Source organism: Triturus cristatus, chromosome 5_2 (genome assembly GCF_964204655.1).
Source record: "Triturus cristatus chromosome 5_2, aTriCri1.1, whole genome shotgun sequence".
NCBI lineage: Eukaryota > Metazoa > Chordata > Amphibia > Caudata > Salamandridae > Triturus > Triturus cristatus.
Genome location: NC_140588.1, coordinates 962,944,209 through 962,959,517, shown reverse-complemented (window position 1 = coordinate 962,959,517; position 15,309 = coordinate 962,944,209). Strand labels below are relative to the sequence as shown.

The window sequence follows — 15,309 nt, the reverse complement described above, 5'->3', positions numbered from 1 at the left end:
CCTTTAGAAGGTTTAGCAGGTCGGCCTTTTTTGCACAAATAAGATGTATGTTTTCATATATATATATATAGGTTATGCAAATAAAAGAGTTGAATATATTAAACATTGAGACACAATTATTCTCAACATCTATTTTCCTTTTGCTGCACAGTTTATGACAGACCACAAATAGATACAACAAGAGGAGTTCTACCATGCACTGCAACAATAATGTACAAAACCGTAACATGCTAATTTATAACGGTCAATCAGGGCAGCCAGTCCATCTCAAGTTCTTAAGTGTGCTCATTTCACACATGCACCACATTTTATGTGACGCAGATCCCTTCTCCATTCTACAAACAGAGGGAGAGAGGGAGAGGAAGGTTTTTTTTATAGTAATGTGTCAGAATATGGCTTTCTGAATTGCAGAATTATTACTGCAAAACCTGGTATTGCGGTGATATTTATGTTTTATATTTATGGATTTATTAAGTGCATGGCTACCCGAGGACTTCCCTGCGCTGACGAGAAGGTGCATTCAGGTCGAGGTTATTGGGGGAAGAGGCAAGTTTTTATTTTTTTCCTAAACATCAATTCATCTTTATCAGTCGTGTTTCTTTAGGTAGGGAGTTCCACACCCTGGGGGAAAGATGTGCGAAGGATCTTCCTCTCCATCTTTATTTCCTTATTTTTGTCTTTCTCATAAGCAGTTCTGAAGAAGATCTTAGAGATCTGCCCGGAACATAAAGGACTACAGGCTTTTTTATAGGGGTCGGACCTTTGTCATTCACAGCTTTGTGTACAATACAGACCGATTTAAATGTAATCCTGGCCTAGATCGGGAGCCAGTGTAATGTTTTTAATGCAGCTTTTGCCGAGTTATGTGTTGGAATGCCTAGCAATATCCTAGCGGCAGCGTTCTGGACCAGCTGTAGTCTGTACACTACATACCTAAATCCAGCCACTAGATCACCATTACCTGAACCACAGTTCCTCGGGTTTGTTCCGGGATAAGAGGTAGAATCTTCCGAATCATGCAAAGTAATCCAAAGCAAGTGGCTGCCAATTTTTTTGCTTGTTTCTCAATTCAGAGGTTATGGTCTAACCATATTCCCAGGCTTTTTACAAATTCTCTTGGGACTGGAGGGTTGCCGAATTCTGGGGGCCAGCTGACAATGTTTCTGGGAACAGATTTATTTCCCAGGAACATAAGTTCTGTTTTTCCTCCATTCAAGTTTAGGCTGCATCTGTTCATCCATTCTGCTACTTTTATCATTCAGAGGGCCAAACTGCTGTGTACGGATTGTGGCCCGTCAGTTACTGATATTACCAGCTGGGTATCATCCACGTATGATACAGTAGACAACCCGAATTCCTCTATGATCTTTGCCAGCGGCTGCATGTTTACATTAAACAGCGTGGGACTCAGGTCGGATCCCTGAGGAACTCCACATGATATTTGTGGGCTATCTAAGAGGTGCTCGCCGTCCATTATCTGGAAGGATCTATCTTCAGAAAATGAGGACAGCCATTTCAATGCAGTGTCAGAAAAGCCTGCTTCCTTTAACCTGAGGATCATGAAATTACGATCAACTATGTTAAAGGCTGCAATAAGATCCAGAAGCAAGACTGCAGCTATGCACCCTTTATCTAGGATTCCCTTGGCTTCCTCCGTTACTACCAGCAGGGTGGACTCTGTGCTATGTTGTGGTCTGAAACCCATTTGAGTGTGGTGCAGCACCTCATTTTCTTCCAGAAATCAGGACAGTGTCTGATTGACATGCTTTTCTGCTATTTTACCTAAGAGAGGTAGAAGTGAGATGGGTCGATAATTCACAGGATCTAGTGGATCTAGGTGAGGTTTCTACAGCAGTGGTCGGACTATGGCATGTTTCCATGTTCTGGGGATTACCCCTTGTATGAGGGAGAGCGAAAGAAGTTCAGTTGTTATATGTATTGCATGTTTCCCTCCCTGTAATAGGATGTGTGGAGGAACCGGGTCTTGTGGAGGGCCAGACTTGATATTCTGTAGGATCAGGATCATAGCTTCCTCACTTAATTCTGTAAGGTGATCTAGACTTGGCTCTGTTTTTGATCCTGGAATATCACCTGGCTCTGATTGTTCATTGGAGTTGTCCAAGTCAGTATTCCCTTGCAGGGAATTGTATATCTTTTCGACCTTGTTTTTGAAGAACCATGTAGGCTCGTCATATCTCTCTTTGGAGGACAGTTCATGGATCGTCTCCAGTACCGGTTAGGGAGCGTGCAACCTTAAATAGTTCCTTAGAGGAGTTGTGGGCGGAGTTATTTCTGTCCTCAAAGTACTTAGCTTGGGCTTGTGTGATTTCATTGCGGTACTGTCTGATGGGCAATTTATATTGAGTTTTAATGGTGGGGTCATAGTTGTTCCTCCATTGTCTTTCGATTTTTTTACATGTTTTTTGCAGCAATATTAGGTTCAACCACGCGGCCTTTTTCCTTGCTGGTTAGGATCTCAGCCTGACTTTCTGGGTTCAGTATGCTGCTGCTCTATTTACCTAGTCGCCCCATATCTTATCTGTGACGTCTAGATCCTCTGTCGGGCTCGGGGCCTGAACTTCCAGGGCGCTGATCGTGTTGGCAGATTTAGTTCTCGGCCGTTTCCTGACAGCCTTAGAGGCTTTAATGGAGGGTGGGGGTTGTCTAAGGTAAATGGTATAAAAAAGTGATCTGACCATGGGACTGGAGTCCCTACTTCTATTTTGGGTTCTTTGTAGAAGATTGCATCTAGTAGATGCCCTTTTTTATGTGTGCCCTCCCTTACAAGTTGTCTAAGTTGCATGGCTTCCATATCTTGGCTAAATCTATTTGAGGATGTGTTACTAGGATCATCTAGATGTAGGTTAAAATCCCCAAGTATGGTTGTGGATGCATTGCTGGCTATTGTTGTTGTGAGCATGTCAGGGAAATCTTTTAGAAAGGTATTGCAGGAACTGGGTGGCCTATAGAGGAGTGTACCTAGAAGATAACATTGGGGGAGAGTTTAATACTGAATTGTGTTGTATCACAGTTAGTGACGGTTATTGGTGTGATCATACAGCCGTATTTGTCTTTGTATATGATTGCCACCCCCCTATGTCTCCTGCCCTATTCTGTCTTCTAATCGTATACCCTGGAGGGAGTGCTTGGATAACAAATAGAATATCAAGCCTCTCTTCCTCGATTAGTAGCTTGATTTCTGTCTTGTGCGCAGGAAGTGATCAACTATTGATAAGTCCCATTTTCCACTGTGCCTTCTTTGTAGGCCCCAGAGGGTGTATTTTCAGATACTTTCCCCACACACGCTGGGTAGGTCATCTTTTTTGGTCTCAACTAAGCATTTTTGTTTCTATGGGCTATGGTGTTTGCTTCACAAACAAAACAAAACTCTATAAAATTACTTGGCATACCCATGTTCCACTGGCACAAATTTTAGTACATCAATAAATAAGAGTGCATTGAATTAACAGTGCACTATTGTTCATGCAAACATCCTAATACATCAATGAAGAGCTAACCTGCAGGACCTGGGGAGGTGTATTCAAAGTTCACCAAGGTCCATCGTCATCAAAGATGGAGGGAAAAATATGGAAATTGTTAGAGATTGTCACAAACTACAACACTGAGCGAAGACCAATGGACATGGTTTTAGCTCAGTATTTCTGAAATTGAAAATAGGCGGAAACCAAACTGCTACTCAACAATGCTGATGCGAATGGGCAACAGCAACCTGAAATTATTTTAAAAGGGGTTCTCCAACATCACACACAAAATATAAATGTTGAAAAATCAATTTATCGATTTCCTGCTACTTGTCTGTACTCTGTACTTTAGTTACAAACTGGAATGATAGACAAAATCTTTCATCTTTAAATGGAAGATCAAAGGAGAATGGGCGGTTATCAAGTGGCAGGATAATACATGAACAGTACCTCAACAGAGGATATAAGGTGAAAATATTTAGGACAAATTAGCACTAGGTGCTTTAATAAATTAATAGGAAAGGTAAAAGCAAAATGGAATAATGTTGTTTGTGGGTGAGCATTCTGGCTTTAAACACCAATTGAAACAGGATGAAAGTGGCTAATGTCAAAACTATGAAAATAGTTTGGTTTCGCCTCCTGAACACATGCATAATAACTATACAATACATATAGGACATGCAACAAATATTTGTCATTACAGAGATAACATTACTGAGCAAAATATCACTGGTATTTTCTTATTATCTCTTACACATTAAACATATGTAGTTCATAGTTTGTATCGGCCTGCAAAGTATTCAATCAATTTACTATTCAGCCATAAATAAGGAGCTGTACAATGAAGTATTTTTCTTGAATTATATTTAAAATTTGATTCTGTTTTCTTAGTAGTTTGCCACATTTGCAGGCAAGACTCCTCCACACACCTTCAAAGCTAAATCTCAAGCAATAATAGTGAGAAGGTAAATAGACTGTGTCTATTAATCAGAAATATGACTTGGAGTTTGTCTGAACTGACTATAGTAGTGTCAGCTGAGGAAAGAATATCACAAAACCTGGTAAAAAGAAACCTTATGTTTTATAGGTGAAAGTTAGGTATTAGAATAAAATACCATTTTAGTTATTTTTACTATAGCTTTTAGCTGCAAAGGCAGCTCTTCCTTAACAGTTGATACTAATGCCCAGTGATGTTCCATTTACTAGGAAGGTACCATTTGCAAAGCTTACGAGACCAAAGAAACAACTTAGAAACATAAGAAGATGAGGACTGGAAGTTGTGCGGTATCCACTTGACTACTGAAGATGAAATAACATTTAGTGCAGCATGTGACGCTGAGATGCAGAAAACCCCAAGTGCCAACATGGATTTGAGTCTGTGCTTCAGGAAAATACTTTTTTAAGTGAAGGATTAAAATCATTCATGTGAATAAAATAGAAAACATACTTTGCGTTAACATAAATCAGACCATTTTGTGCTCATTAGATAATTTTGTGAATCATGCTGAGATGTGACCAGCAATGAAAAGAAGATATTACGTTTTCCTGCCAGGCATTCCTGAAACATAGGTTGTAATACAAACTTAGTGTCAGCTAGCACTTAACCCTGATACCTTATGCCTCATGGAAATAAGATATGAAGGTGTCCATTAAAATGTAGGCCAATTAAAAATCTGACTTTTGTTTGGGGTTCATAAGGAATAATGTGGCAGGAAAACATAGCATCATTAACATTGTATTGCTTGCATTCTCTGGTCATACCTGATCTTCCTGGTGGTCCTGGTTGACCAATGCTTCCTTTCGGGCCTTCCATGGGTGGGCCTGGTTGACCAGCGGGGCCCTGAACACCTGGAAGACCGGGCAGTCCTGGCAATCCTTGATCACCCTTGGAACCAGGAAATCCAGGACTTCCTGGTGAGCCTGAATATCCTGACTCACCTTTTGGCCCTTAAAGAAAAAGACAACCACTCAATAAAGGTGCATTACACTGTATTGCAGGAAGTAAATTATTTTGTATTAACATTACCTGGCGTTCCTTGTGGACCGGGAAGACCCGGGGTTCCAAACCCTGGCAGACCTGTTGACCAATAAAATAAATTGTCAGAATGCTTCATGAACTTTTTCCAAAAACCTTCTCGGAATAGGTTAAAATAAAAGAAGGAATATGTGCTTTTTATGACAATTCCAGCAATGAAGAAAAATATGGGTAACATTAAAGCCTCACCTGGATCACCCTTCTGCCCAGCTGGCCCAGGTATGCCATCTTGACCTGGCTGTCCTTTTTCACCTGGGGGACCTGTTGGACCAGGACGGCCGAAGTCCCCTGCAAAAAACAATGAAAAATTCTCCAGTCACAAGACAACCTAGTTCAAACACGATTTGAGATAAAAGGTGCTTATGTAGTTTCTAAAAACATAGATAGAAAACCCCGAATGAGCAATATAACGGTATTATTAATGTAGTGACAATGAACAATGAAGTTACACGTCTGTTCAGGGAATAATCTTATTAAACAATAATGTTGATCTCAACTTTACTCAATAAAGACCCATCTTTACATTCTACTGCATGAGCATTGAAAGGAAAAATAGAGTCTTAGCGGGTTAAATATTATGTGCAGCGTAACTTAAAAGAGAGGGCGCACAATACAATATGTCCCATTTGCAGTCTGTCGAAGATTGTGTATTGTGAATACTAAAGGGTACATTTTTGTTGTATGATTATATTTAAATCACTGATAGTGCATGTGGTTATCCAAAATTGTGTAGCTATTCAAGAGTGTCCAGGTTTTACTTGCAACTAATTAAGCTGGAGTGAGAGCTGCTGTGAATTCTGGTGCTTAAGCTCTTTTAACAGGATTGTCCTGTATGTACGTTCAATGGAAACCATTAGCAAACTCCTAACTAAGGGGCTCATTACGATGGCGGAGCGACCGCCACTGCCAGCCGTGCGGTGGCAGGCCCTCTGCCATCTGACAGCAGTTTTCCCCCCGCCAGATTATGATGGCAGGGGGAATCCTCCGGAAAGCGTGGCGGACGCAAAGACCATCCGCCATGGTTCCACAAGGCGGTCCTTTTCCGCCCGCCTTGCGGAACCAAAACATAGGGCAGCATTGCGATTGGGATTACGATATCCCTTTCCGCCTGTCTTTTCGCGGCGTTCATCCCAGACAGGTGGAAACAGATTCGGGAGCCCGTAGCAGGCCCCCCTTGTGTTGGGGGGAGGTGGGGTGCACTTGGGGGGTACCTATGGTACCCCCCCTACATTTCACTGCACCAAGTGTCAGGCACCGTATGGTGTCCTGCCATGTAGTGCAGTGAAATGCAACACATGAAATTTTAACATCGAGGTGGGTGCTGCTATGAGCAGCACCCGCTGCAATGTTAAAATGAAGAATGCGACCGCCATGGTGGCGGTCGCATCCTAATTTGTGTTGCGGGACCGCCGCAGGCATGGCGGACGGTCCTGGTTTACAACAGGATGGCGGACGAACTCTATGAATGTGGTGACCTCTATAGTCTGTTTGACAGGACATACACATAAGACATGACAGACTAATGACTGTCCAACACTAAATGCAATGCTTCGAGTCCTGGACGTATTTCAAATGATCATTGTGACTCTTTAAACAAAACGTTTGCTATGAAACCAAAAAGAGTACTCGTTAGTGTATGCAAAAATACAGTAATTTCCCATTTCCAGTTATAACCAGATGTACATTAGAATTTCTAGCCCAATTCATGTTTTAGGGGAAAGTAAAAAAACTGCCATGCCTTTTATTTACTGGGATAAGTGTCACTGGAGACCAGCTCGTACCCTGTAGACTAAGTTGCTATGTGGAAGTTGTACTGATATCCCATTTCACTTGCTCAGTAACTTAGCACGCAATATGTGGCTGCCCAAGATATGACCGTACATTATAGAAAACTAGAACTCCAGCTGTTCACCACTTCCCAGCTGATGACAAGAGAAACACTGTTAGGCGATAGGATTACACTGTGTGTAATTGTCACCAGAATTTGAAAGAGGGGGCGAAAAACACTGGATTGTAGAATGGGGAGGAAGAGCTACTGAAACTCAAAGTAACTGTATGGCGATATAGTTTCCACAGCATTGCACAAAATTGAAGAAGCCATGATCATAGTGACAGTAGTCAAGTGTGCCTGGAGTCCCAGGTCACCTCGAACATCAGAGAGAAAGAAGATGTTCTCTGTACCACTCCCGGAAATCCTTACCCGCCACTTCTCTAGACGGTTCCTCAGAATTGAATGATGTCTGCACCAAAAGATTCTCTGTCTTATGAAATATGTTACTGAAACTTCCCTGTATATGTAAGCAACAAGACTTCCAAATTTTGGTTCATTTTCCATATATACTGTGCTACCTTGAAAAAGATAGAAAACGCTAGGCCTGCGAAAATGCAACTGTCAACTTAGGAGAGAGAAGTTTTTAATCAAGCATCCTTCTTTTCTAAATTCAATAGACATTTGCTTCCAGGTTTTGGCCCCAGTAACAGCTAATGATCTGCCCCTAAAGGAAGATTTTCCATAGCGTGTCTGATTCAACAAACTAATTTCCCCTGATCTTAACGTTCTTTTCGGGTTACGCCATGGAGAAAGCTTATTTGAGCAGATGATCACAATGTTCCATGCACTAATGTGCCCTCTTTAAGCTCAATCCCCTTGGGCACAGATAGCCAGTGTAGCCTTGCCAGAGTAGGGTTAGATTCAGTGTCTACTTCAAAATCCTGACACCATCCTTTAGGTGGAAGTTTGAATGTTTGTAATCTCAGTAACTACAATGATTTCTTCGGTAGAGCTACAAATGGAGCACTCCAGTAATAGAATCTATACTCAATATTGCTTTGGTTATTACTGCTCTATGCTCCTCTGATAGGATAGGTTCCCATTTACACTCAGAATATTAGTTGTTGGTACACTTATGACCAGTAAGTATTGAATATTATTCTCAAGGTTTTAACCTTTTGAGTTATAACTTGACAACTTTCTTGCACAAACAATTAACATCAAATAAGTTGTTTCTTTAACGCAGTTTTGTATTTTTTGACAGATAATTTGATTTTGTTTGTGTTTAGTGCTATTTGGCCTTTTCACAGTTTAATGGCTTCGTAATGGTCATTCAAAATCTGTGAGTCATGAAGGTAATCACTCTTGAGTTTGACATATTACTGTCATCCCCGTAATTGTGAAGTTCCACACCTGTTAATTTTAGAGAGTTTATGCAAAGATTGTATCGATCTGTCAAATAAGCGAGGGGATAAACGGATCCTTGTGGCATGACACTGGCTACAGAAAGTGGTTTTAGTTGACTGATCTGATGCATTGATTTGTCCAAATGAACCAAACGATTTAATGGCCTGGCCTTATTGCTTCCCCACCATTTTAAGTTTTTCATTACTAATGATACTTTAAGAGAGAATGGGATCACCAGAGCTAATAGCTGGTTCAAGACCCTGTGTAGCATTAATAAGGCATCCTTTTTTTTGGTAGCCATTCTCCTATACCAGGTTGGACGATGAACTACGTCATAACCCAGAAGAGTACAAGTAATCAAATTTGTGGTTAACTTCATATTCATCGCTTATGTTCTTCCTGTAATTTGGTTTTGTTTACCATATACTTTTAATTTTTGACATTTCTCTCCTAAAGAAGGATTCTGTGGCTCTTTCTTACTAAGAAGCTGTACCTCGTTTAGAATAGAAAACTGTTCTACTTTTAGATTGTTTTGCCATTGAAAAACATGTGACAATGAAAAGATATGCTCAGAGCAATAGCTATGTTTTTCTACTATAAACATTTCTTTAAAGATAATTTGTACAAGAAAGCACCAGACGGACTGTGCTTCATGACACTTTAGTCCAGGCTTCTCTAGGCAGTAGCTCATGAGCTACCAGTAGCTCGCCAGCTACCTGTAAATAGCTCTCTTGTGTGCAGCCTACTGGAATATGCCACCTTATTTCGCATGCGTATACAACGCGGTTGTTACAATGACCGCGTTGTTAGTTCGCATACCGTTACAACGTAAGTCGGAACAACGAATTGCGTTGTAAGGGGCGCTGGATGTTGGAATAGTATAATTTACTATTCCAACTCCAGTCTGTGCGGACAGTAGGGAAGGTGTTGGATTTTAAATCCAACACCTTTTGCCCCTTACAACGCAAGTCGTGGTTCCGACTTGCGTTGTAACGGTATGCGAACTAACAATGCGGTAGTTGTAACAACCGCGTTGTAACGCCATGCGTTGTTTCGCATGCGTTGTTAACGCTGTTTACCTGCAGCCTAGCTTACTAAATTCGAAACTTTTTATCTGTTGAATTAATATATGTATACCTACATTGAAAAGTGCGTATTTAATTCCACGAGTGTGTATATTTTCAAAAAACATAAGATGATGAGTGGAGAAAAATGGCTGAATTTTCAAAGCATATTTACAGCTGATATTTGAACAATAAATCATGAGGCGTTTAGGAGACTTATTACCAATATTATTACCTTTTTTTGCGTTACTGCTGGTAACCATGCCTGATACACTGAGGTGATCTCTTCTAGTAATCTTACATATAGTGACCACTAATGTAATCTTGTTTGATGTGTTCACTATTACAACACCTATTAGTAGTTTGGGGTGGTTTTTATTGAACATAAGTAGCACTTATTACAGAACAGGTTGAAGACCCCTGTAGTCATTACCTTTGGGGCCTGGTGCACCAGGGCCTCCAGGGGCTCCGGGTGATCCATCAAGACCTTTAGATCCTGGAATGCCTGGCGAACCTGTAGAAAATGAAATGAATGTCAGTAAATACATAACAGTGGAATTAAAAATCAATATAAAATTGAATACAACAAAATTCAAAATATTAATGCACTAGTCAGGCATCGGGTGGGGAAACATGAATTAATTTATACATAAAAGATCTACTCTGGGCAATAAGCTATGGATGACACAAATTTGCTTAATTGGTAACAGTTCACACCACCATAATGAGACTTTTCAAATGCCTTTTACTATTAACCCAGTATCTTATCGACAGAAAGTCTGACCTTTAAACTGAATTCCATGTTACCACCTTGCATTTCAATTTTCTGCAACTTAAAATAATTTAATATTCATATATTAGTGAACAGCAGGAGCCCAATATATTGACTTTAAAAACAAATTTGCACAAATGTGGTTGTAGTTGGCATTAGAGAGCACAAGCCCACAAGTAAGTTGAAATAATGACACAAGCTGAAGACGCATCAATGGATTAACCTGATTATAAGTGATGTTTACAACATTTTTTTAAAATCCCACAACCTACTTTAAGACTATGAAGTTGGAGGCTGGATAGGTTCGGGTGGAGAACCGTCCCCTGCTGCTGCGACAGAAGATCCTCCCGCAGAGGCAGTCAGATTGGGGGATCCAGGCTCATACTGAGTAGCTCGGGATACCAAACTCTTCGAACCCAGTCCGGAGCCACAAGGATGACTTGGGCTCGTTCGTGCCTGATTTTCTTCAGCACTCTGGGTAGAAGAGGTATAGGGAAAAAGACGTACAACAGACAGCAGCTCCACTCGCGACGAAAAGCATAGCCGAGAGAGTGCCACCTTGGAAATTCCAACGCGCAGAACTGCAGACATTGCGCGTTCTCTTCTGTGGTGAATAGATCTAACCAAGGCTCTCCCCACTGTTGAAAGAGACCTTGCGCCACCTCCGAGTGAAGACGCCATTCGTGATCCATCAGACACCGGCGGCTGAGTTCGTCCGCTCTGGCGTTCAAAGAATCCGCCCGACGTTGAACCGTCAAGGAAATGCCGTGACATTCCAGCCATGTCCAGACGCGTAGAGCCTCCTGACATTGGGTCCACGACCCCACCCTGCCCTGTTTGTTGCAATACCACATGGCGGTGGTGTTGTCCGTGAACACCTGCACTACCTTCCCCCTGGAATGCCTTCAGTGCAAGAAGGATCACCCGAAGCTCCAGAAAGTTGATATGGAGCCGGGACTCCGCCGGAGACCAGAGGCCTCTGATCTCCGCCTCTCCCATGTGGCTGCCCCATCCCAGGAGAGACACATCGGTCACCACTGTGTGCTCCAGTTGGGGAAGGGAGAGGGATCTGCCACTGACCCAATACTGATTTGTGAGCCACCACTGCAATTGTTGTGCATTGCCCTCCGAGATCTGGACGTAGTCGGACAGGTTCCCCTGATGCTGCGCCCACTGGAACTTCAGGTCCCACTGCAGAGCCCGCATGTGCCACCTGGCATGGTTGGTCAGCAGGATGCAGGAGGCCATGAGTCCCAGCAGCGTCAAGGTCGTCTTGACCGAAACCCAGGACAAGGGCTGAAAGATCGGAATCATAGCACGAATGTCCTGGACTCGCTGTTTGGGAGGATAAAACCGAACCTGCGCCGTGTCCAGAACCGCTCCGATGAAGAGAAGCTTATGTGAGGGAATCAGATGCAACTTCGGCATGTTGATGGAAAACCCCAGGAAATGCCATAGTCTGGAGGTGAGAGACGACTGTGTGGAGCCTTGAACAACCAGTCGTCGAAAAAGGGGAAGACTGAAACCCCCTCCATGCAATCAGATACTCCGCAGTTACGGGGCAGTGGGAGGGCAACACACTTACCTTAATGTCGGTTTATGTCCCGCCCGGACTGCAGAACCAAACCTTCACTGATCTGGGGACCAGCTGCTCTCACTTACTGAGGGCCTCTTACTAATGGGAGGGGATTTCAACGCGGTTGCCTCTGGCTCCCTGGATTGTCACCCCCGCGCGACATCGGCCCCTCGTCCCGCTGGCTCCTGGACTTACTGGAGGCCCTCGGCCTCTCGGATGTGTGGAGGTCGCTTCACCCCAGTAGCATCCAACATACTTATTTCTCGGGGGCGCATCACAGCTTCTCTCGCATTGACTACCTCCTAACCCCAGCGTCTCAAACAAAGCACATTCGTGAAATTTGACATTTGGCACGGGGTATATCTGACCACTCCCCGATATGGGCCCGATTGGTCCTGGAAAAACACCCGGGTGGGTACGATCGGGCCCATCAGCCCCTGGTTCCTCCGCAACCCCTTGGTCCGCCAAGGGCTCCTGCTCACCATAGATCACTATTTTCAGGAGAATCAGGGCTTTGTCGACTCCCTCCAAATATTGTGGGAGGCGTTCAAATTGGTAATTAGAGGGCAGGCTCTCTCGCTGATCGCAGGAGTTAAAAAGGAAAAACAAAAAAAGATCTTGAGGATATAGAGGACGAGATCCTCCGTCTCGAGGACTCTCCCATTGAGGAAATGTGTCCAGAAACAACTCACCTACTACAATTGAAAAGAGACGAATATAGAAGTATTGCCACTGACCTGGGGAAGCGAGAGAGATGGTAGGGTGTATAAATGGGGTGATAAAGCTGGTAAACACCTGGTCTGGCTGGACAAGAAGAAACGGGCCAATAGGCTAGTCCCGGAGTTGACAGGTGGAGTGATCACGGACCCTCTTGAAATCGTCCATGAGTACGCCACGCACTAGAACGTGGTATACCAATCGGCCTCATACCTCCTCGCGGAGAACTCTATAGACCTCCTTCGAGATAGTTGTATTCCCACCCTCTCAGACGAAGATAAAAGCTTTTTAGATAGCAATATCACCAACGACGAAAAAGCCCAGACAATCAGGAACCTCCGCTTGGGAAAGCGCTTGGGCCCAACGGGTTACCCATTGAGCTCTACAAACTGCGTCCCGATAAAATTGCCCCACATCTCCGCGCCATGTTTGAGGAGAGCAGGAGTGTGGGAATTCTCCCTCCAGACCAGCGCCTGGCGTCATTGGTCGTGATTCACAAGGAAGGGAAACCCAGGAACAAGTGCACCTCTTACAGACCCATCTCCCTGCTCAACGCAGAACCTAAACTCCTCGCCAAACTCTTGGCCACCCGGTTGTCATGGGTGATAAACACCATGGTTCACCCGGACCAGTCAGGCTTTATACACCACCGTAACACGGCCCCTAATCTGCGATGGGTTCATGGAGTGCTGGGGAGGGTTGATACCATCGGGGTGCCAGCCGTAATTGTGTCCCTAGATGCCTCAATGGCATTCGATACTATTGAATGTCCATACCTCCTAGCTGTTCTCGCCAAAATGGGGATCGGGCCTGCTTTTATAGCATGGGTTAGGCTCCTCTATGCGAAACCACTGGCCCAAGTATTGGTCAATAACAAAAAATCAGACACATTCCAACTAAGTCGGGGGACCCGATAGGGGTGTCCACTATCGCACCTGTTATTTGCCCTCTCGCTGGAACCACTGGCAGCCTGGATCCACGGTGATCTGGTGATTCGCGGACCGAGGTGGTCGGCAGACTGGGAGGACCGCATCTTGCTTTATGCCGATGATGTACTCCTTTACCTTGCCTCCTTCAAAATGTCTCTAAACTGCGTATTGGATATTTTTACAGTATTCAGTAGATATTCAGGAAACTCGAACAATTGGAGCAAGTCTCTCATATATGTCCTAGGAAATGAGTCTGCTGCATTGCCCAGAAACTGCCCAATGCAGACAGTGAGGGATGGCTTCCGCTACCTTGGTATTTTTATTACAACAGATCAACTCTGGTATGAGCGAAACCTGTCCTCGCCCTTGCAGAGGCTGAGACGTGATATTGCCAGTTGGAAAACACTCTCGCTTTCTCTGCTGGGCAGAGCTGCCCTATTTAAAATGATGTCCCTACCTCGTCTGCTATATGCCCTGCAAAATTACCCAGATCCAGTTCCAACAAGATTTTTTCGAGAAATTGAAGGATTACAAAGAGAGCTGCTGTGGGATGGGAGGCCCCAAATCCCACTTAGCCTAGAGGTATCAGTCTCCCCGATATCCGGAAATATTATTGGGCTTCTCACTTGGCCACTATCAATCAGGGCACCTACCGACTGCCCAATGACCTGGCTTTTACTATGGATAGATGGCTACTGCCTGGCGGAATTACAATAGAGCCCTGTATTCAAATCCCAGGAAACTCCCCCTAACCGGCCCAACTATACACTCTGTTCTGATTTGGAACACCGTTAATAAAAGCTTAGGTTGGGACCGGAAGCTCACTCTGGCAACACCTCTGTGGGATTCCGACCAGCTGGGTAACCTCCGTACCTCAAAAGAATTCGATAAATGGGATCTTTTTGGTATATCCCGGCTGGCAGATCTTTGGGAGAAGGGGGATATGGTCACCTTTGCCACTCTCCAAAAGCAATTTGAGCTCTCTGGCTCAGAATTTTTCCGCTACTTGCAGATCCACCATGCTATCACTGCTACCCTTCAGAAGGGCACAATCCCCCCGAGTCCTCGTCACTTGAAGATCGTTTACTCGATGGCTATCTTCCACAGAGAGCAATCTCGTTAACATATAAAAAATTGATCAACAACACCCTGAATCCTCTTGAAAGGTTGCGTGAGTCTTGGGCAAGAGACGTACTTGATTTTGATGATGAGGAGTGGCGAGAGGCGGTCGCCTCGCCCCGAGAGGTGGCGATTTCCGCGCGACTAAGGCTGGTCCAGCTCAAAATATTGCACAGGACATACATCACTGGGCCCCAGCTGGTTCACATGGGGAGGAGGGTGGAGGGGAATTGCAGACGCCCTTGTGGTCACGTAGGTACCTTCCTCCACATACTCTGGGAATGTGAACAGATAAAGAAGTATTGGCGGGAGATACATGAAGTGATGGGGGAAGTACTGCAAAAGAACATCCGCCCAGAGGCTAAAAGATGTCTACTTAATATGTGGGAACCTACTGACTTGACGAGTATAGAGAGGCTCTGGGCTACACTGGGGGC

General features: G+C 43.9%; 1 protein-coding gene across 1 annotated transcript in view; it reads right to left on the bottom strand.

Annotated features, from left to right (window-relative positions):
* The window catches only part of COL4A5 (collagen type IV alpha 5 chain), a 589,146-nt gene that overhangs the window by 166,889 nt on the left and 406,948 nt on the right, over positions 1 to 15,309 (bottom strand). Inside the window, exons 38-41 of the mRNA XM_085608164.1 lie at positions 10,193 to 10,273; positions 5,707 to 5,805; positions 5,509 to 5,559; positions 5,244 to 5,429 (exon numbers count right to left, since the gene is read on the bottom strand). Of these exons, the coding sequence (XP_085464290.1) occupies positions 5,244 to 5,429; positions 5,509 to 5,559; positions 5,707 to 5,805; positions 10,193 to 10,273 (417 nt within the window). The remainder of the gene's footprint in view (positions 1 to 5,243; positions 5,430 to 5,508; positions 5,560 to 5,706; positions 5,806 to 10,192; positions 10,274 to 15,309) is intronic.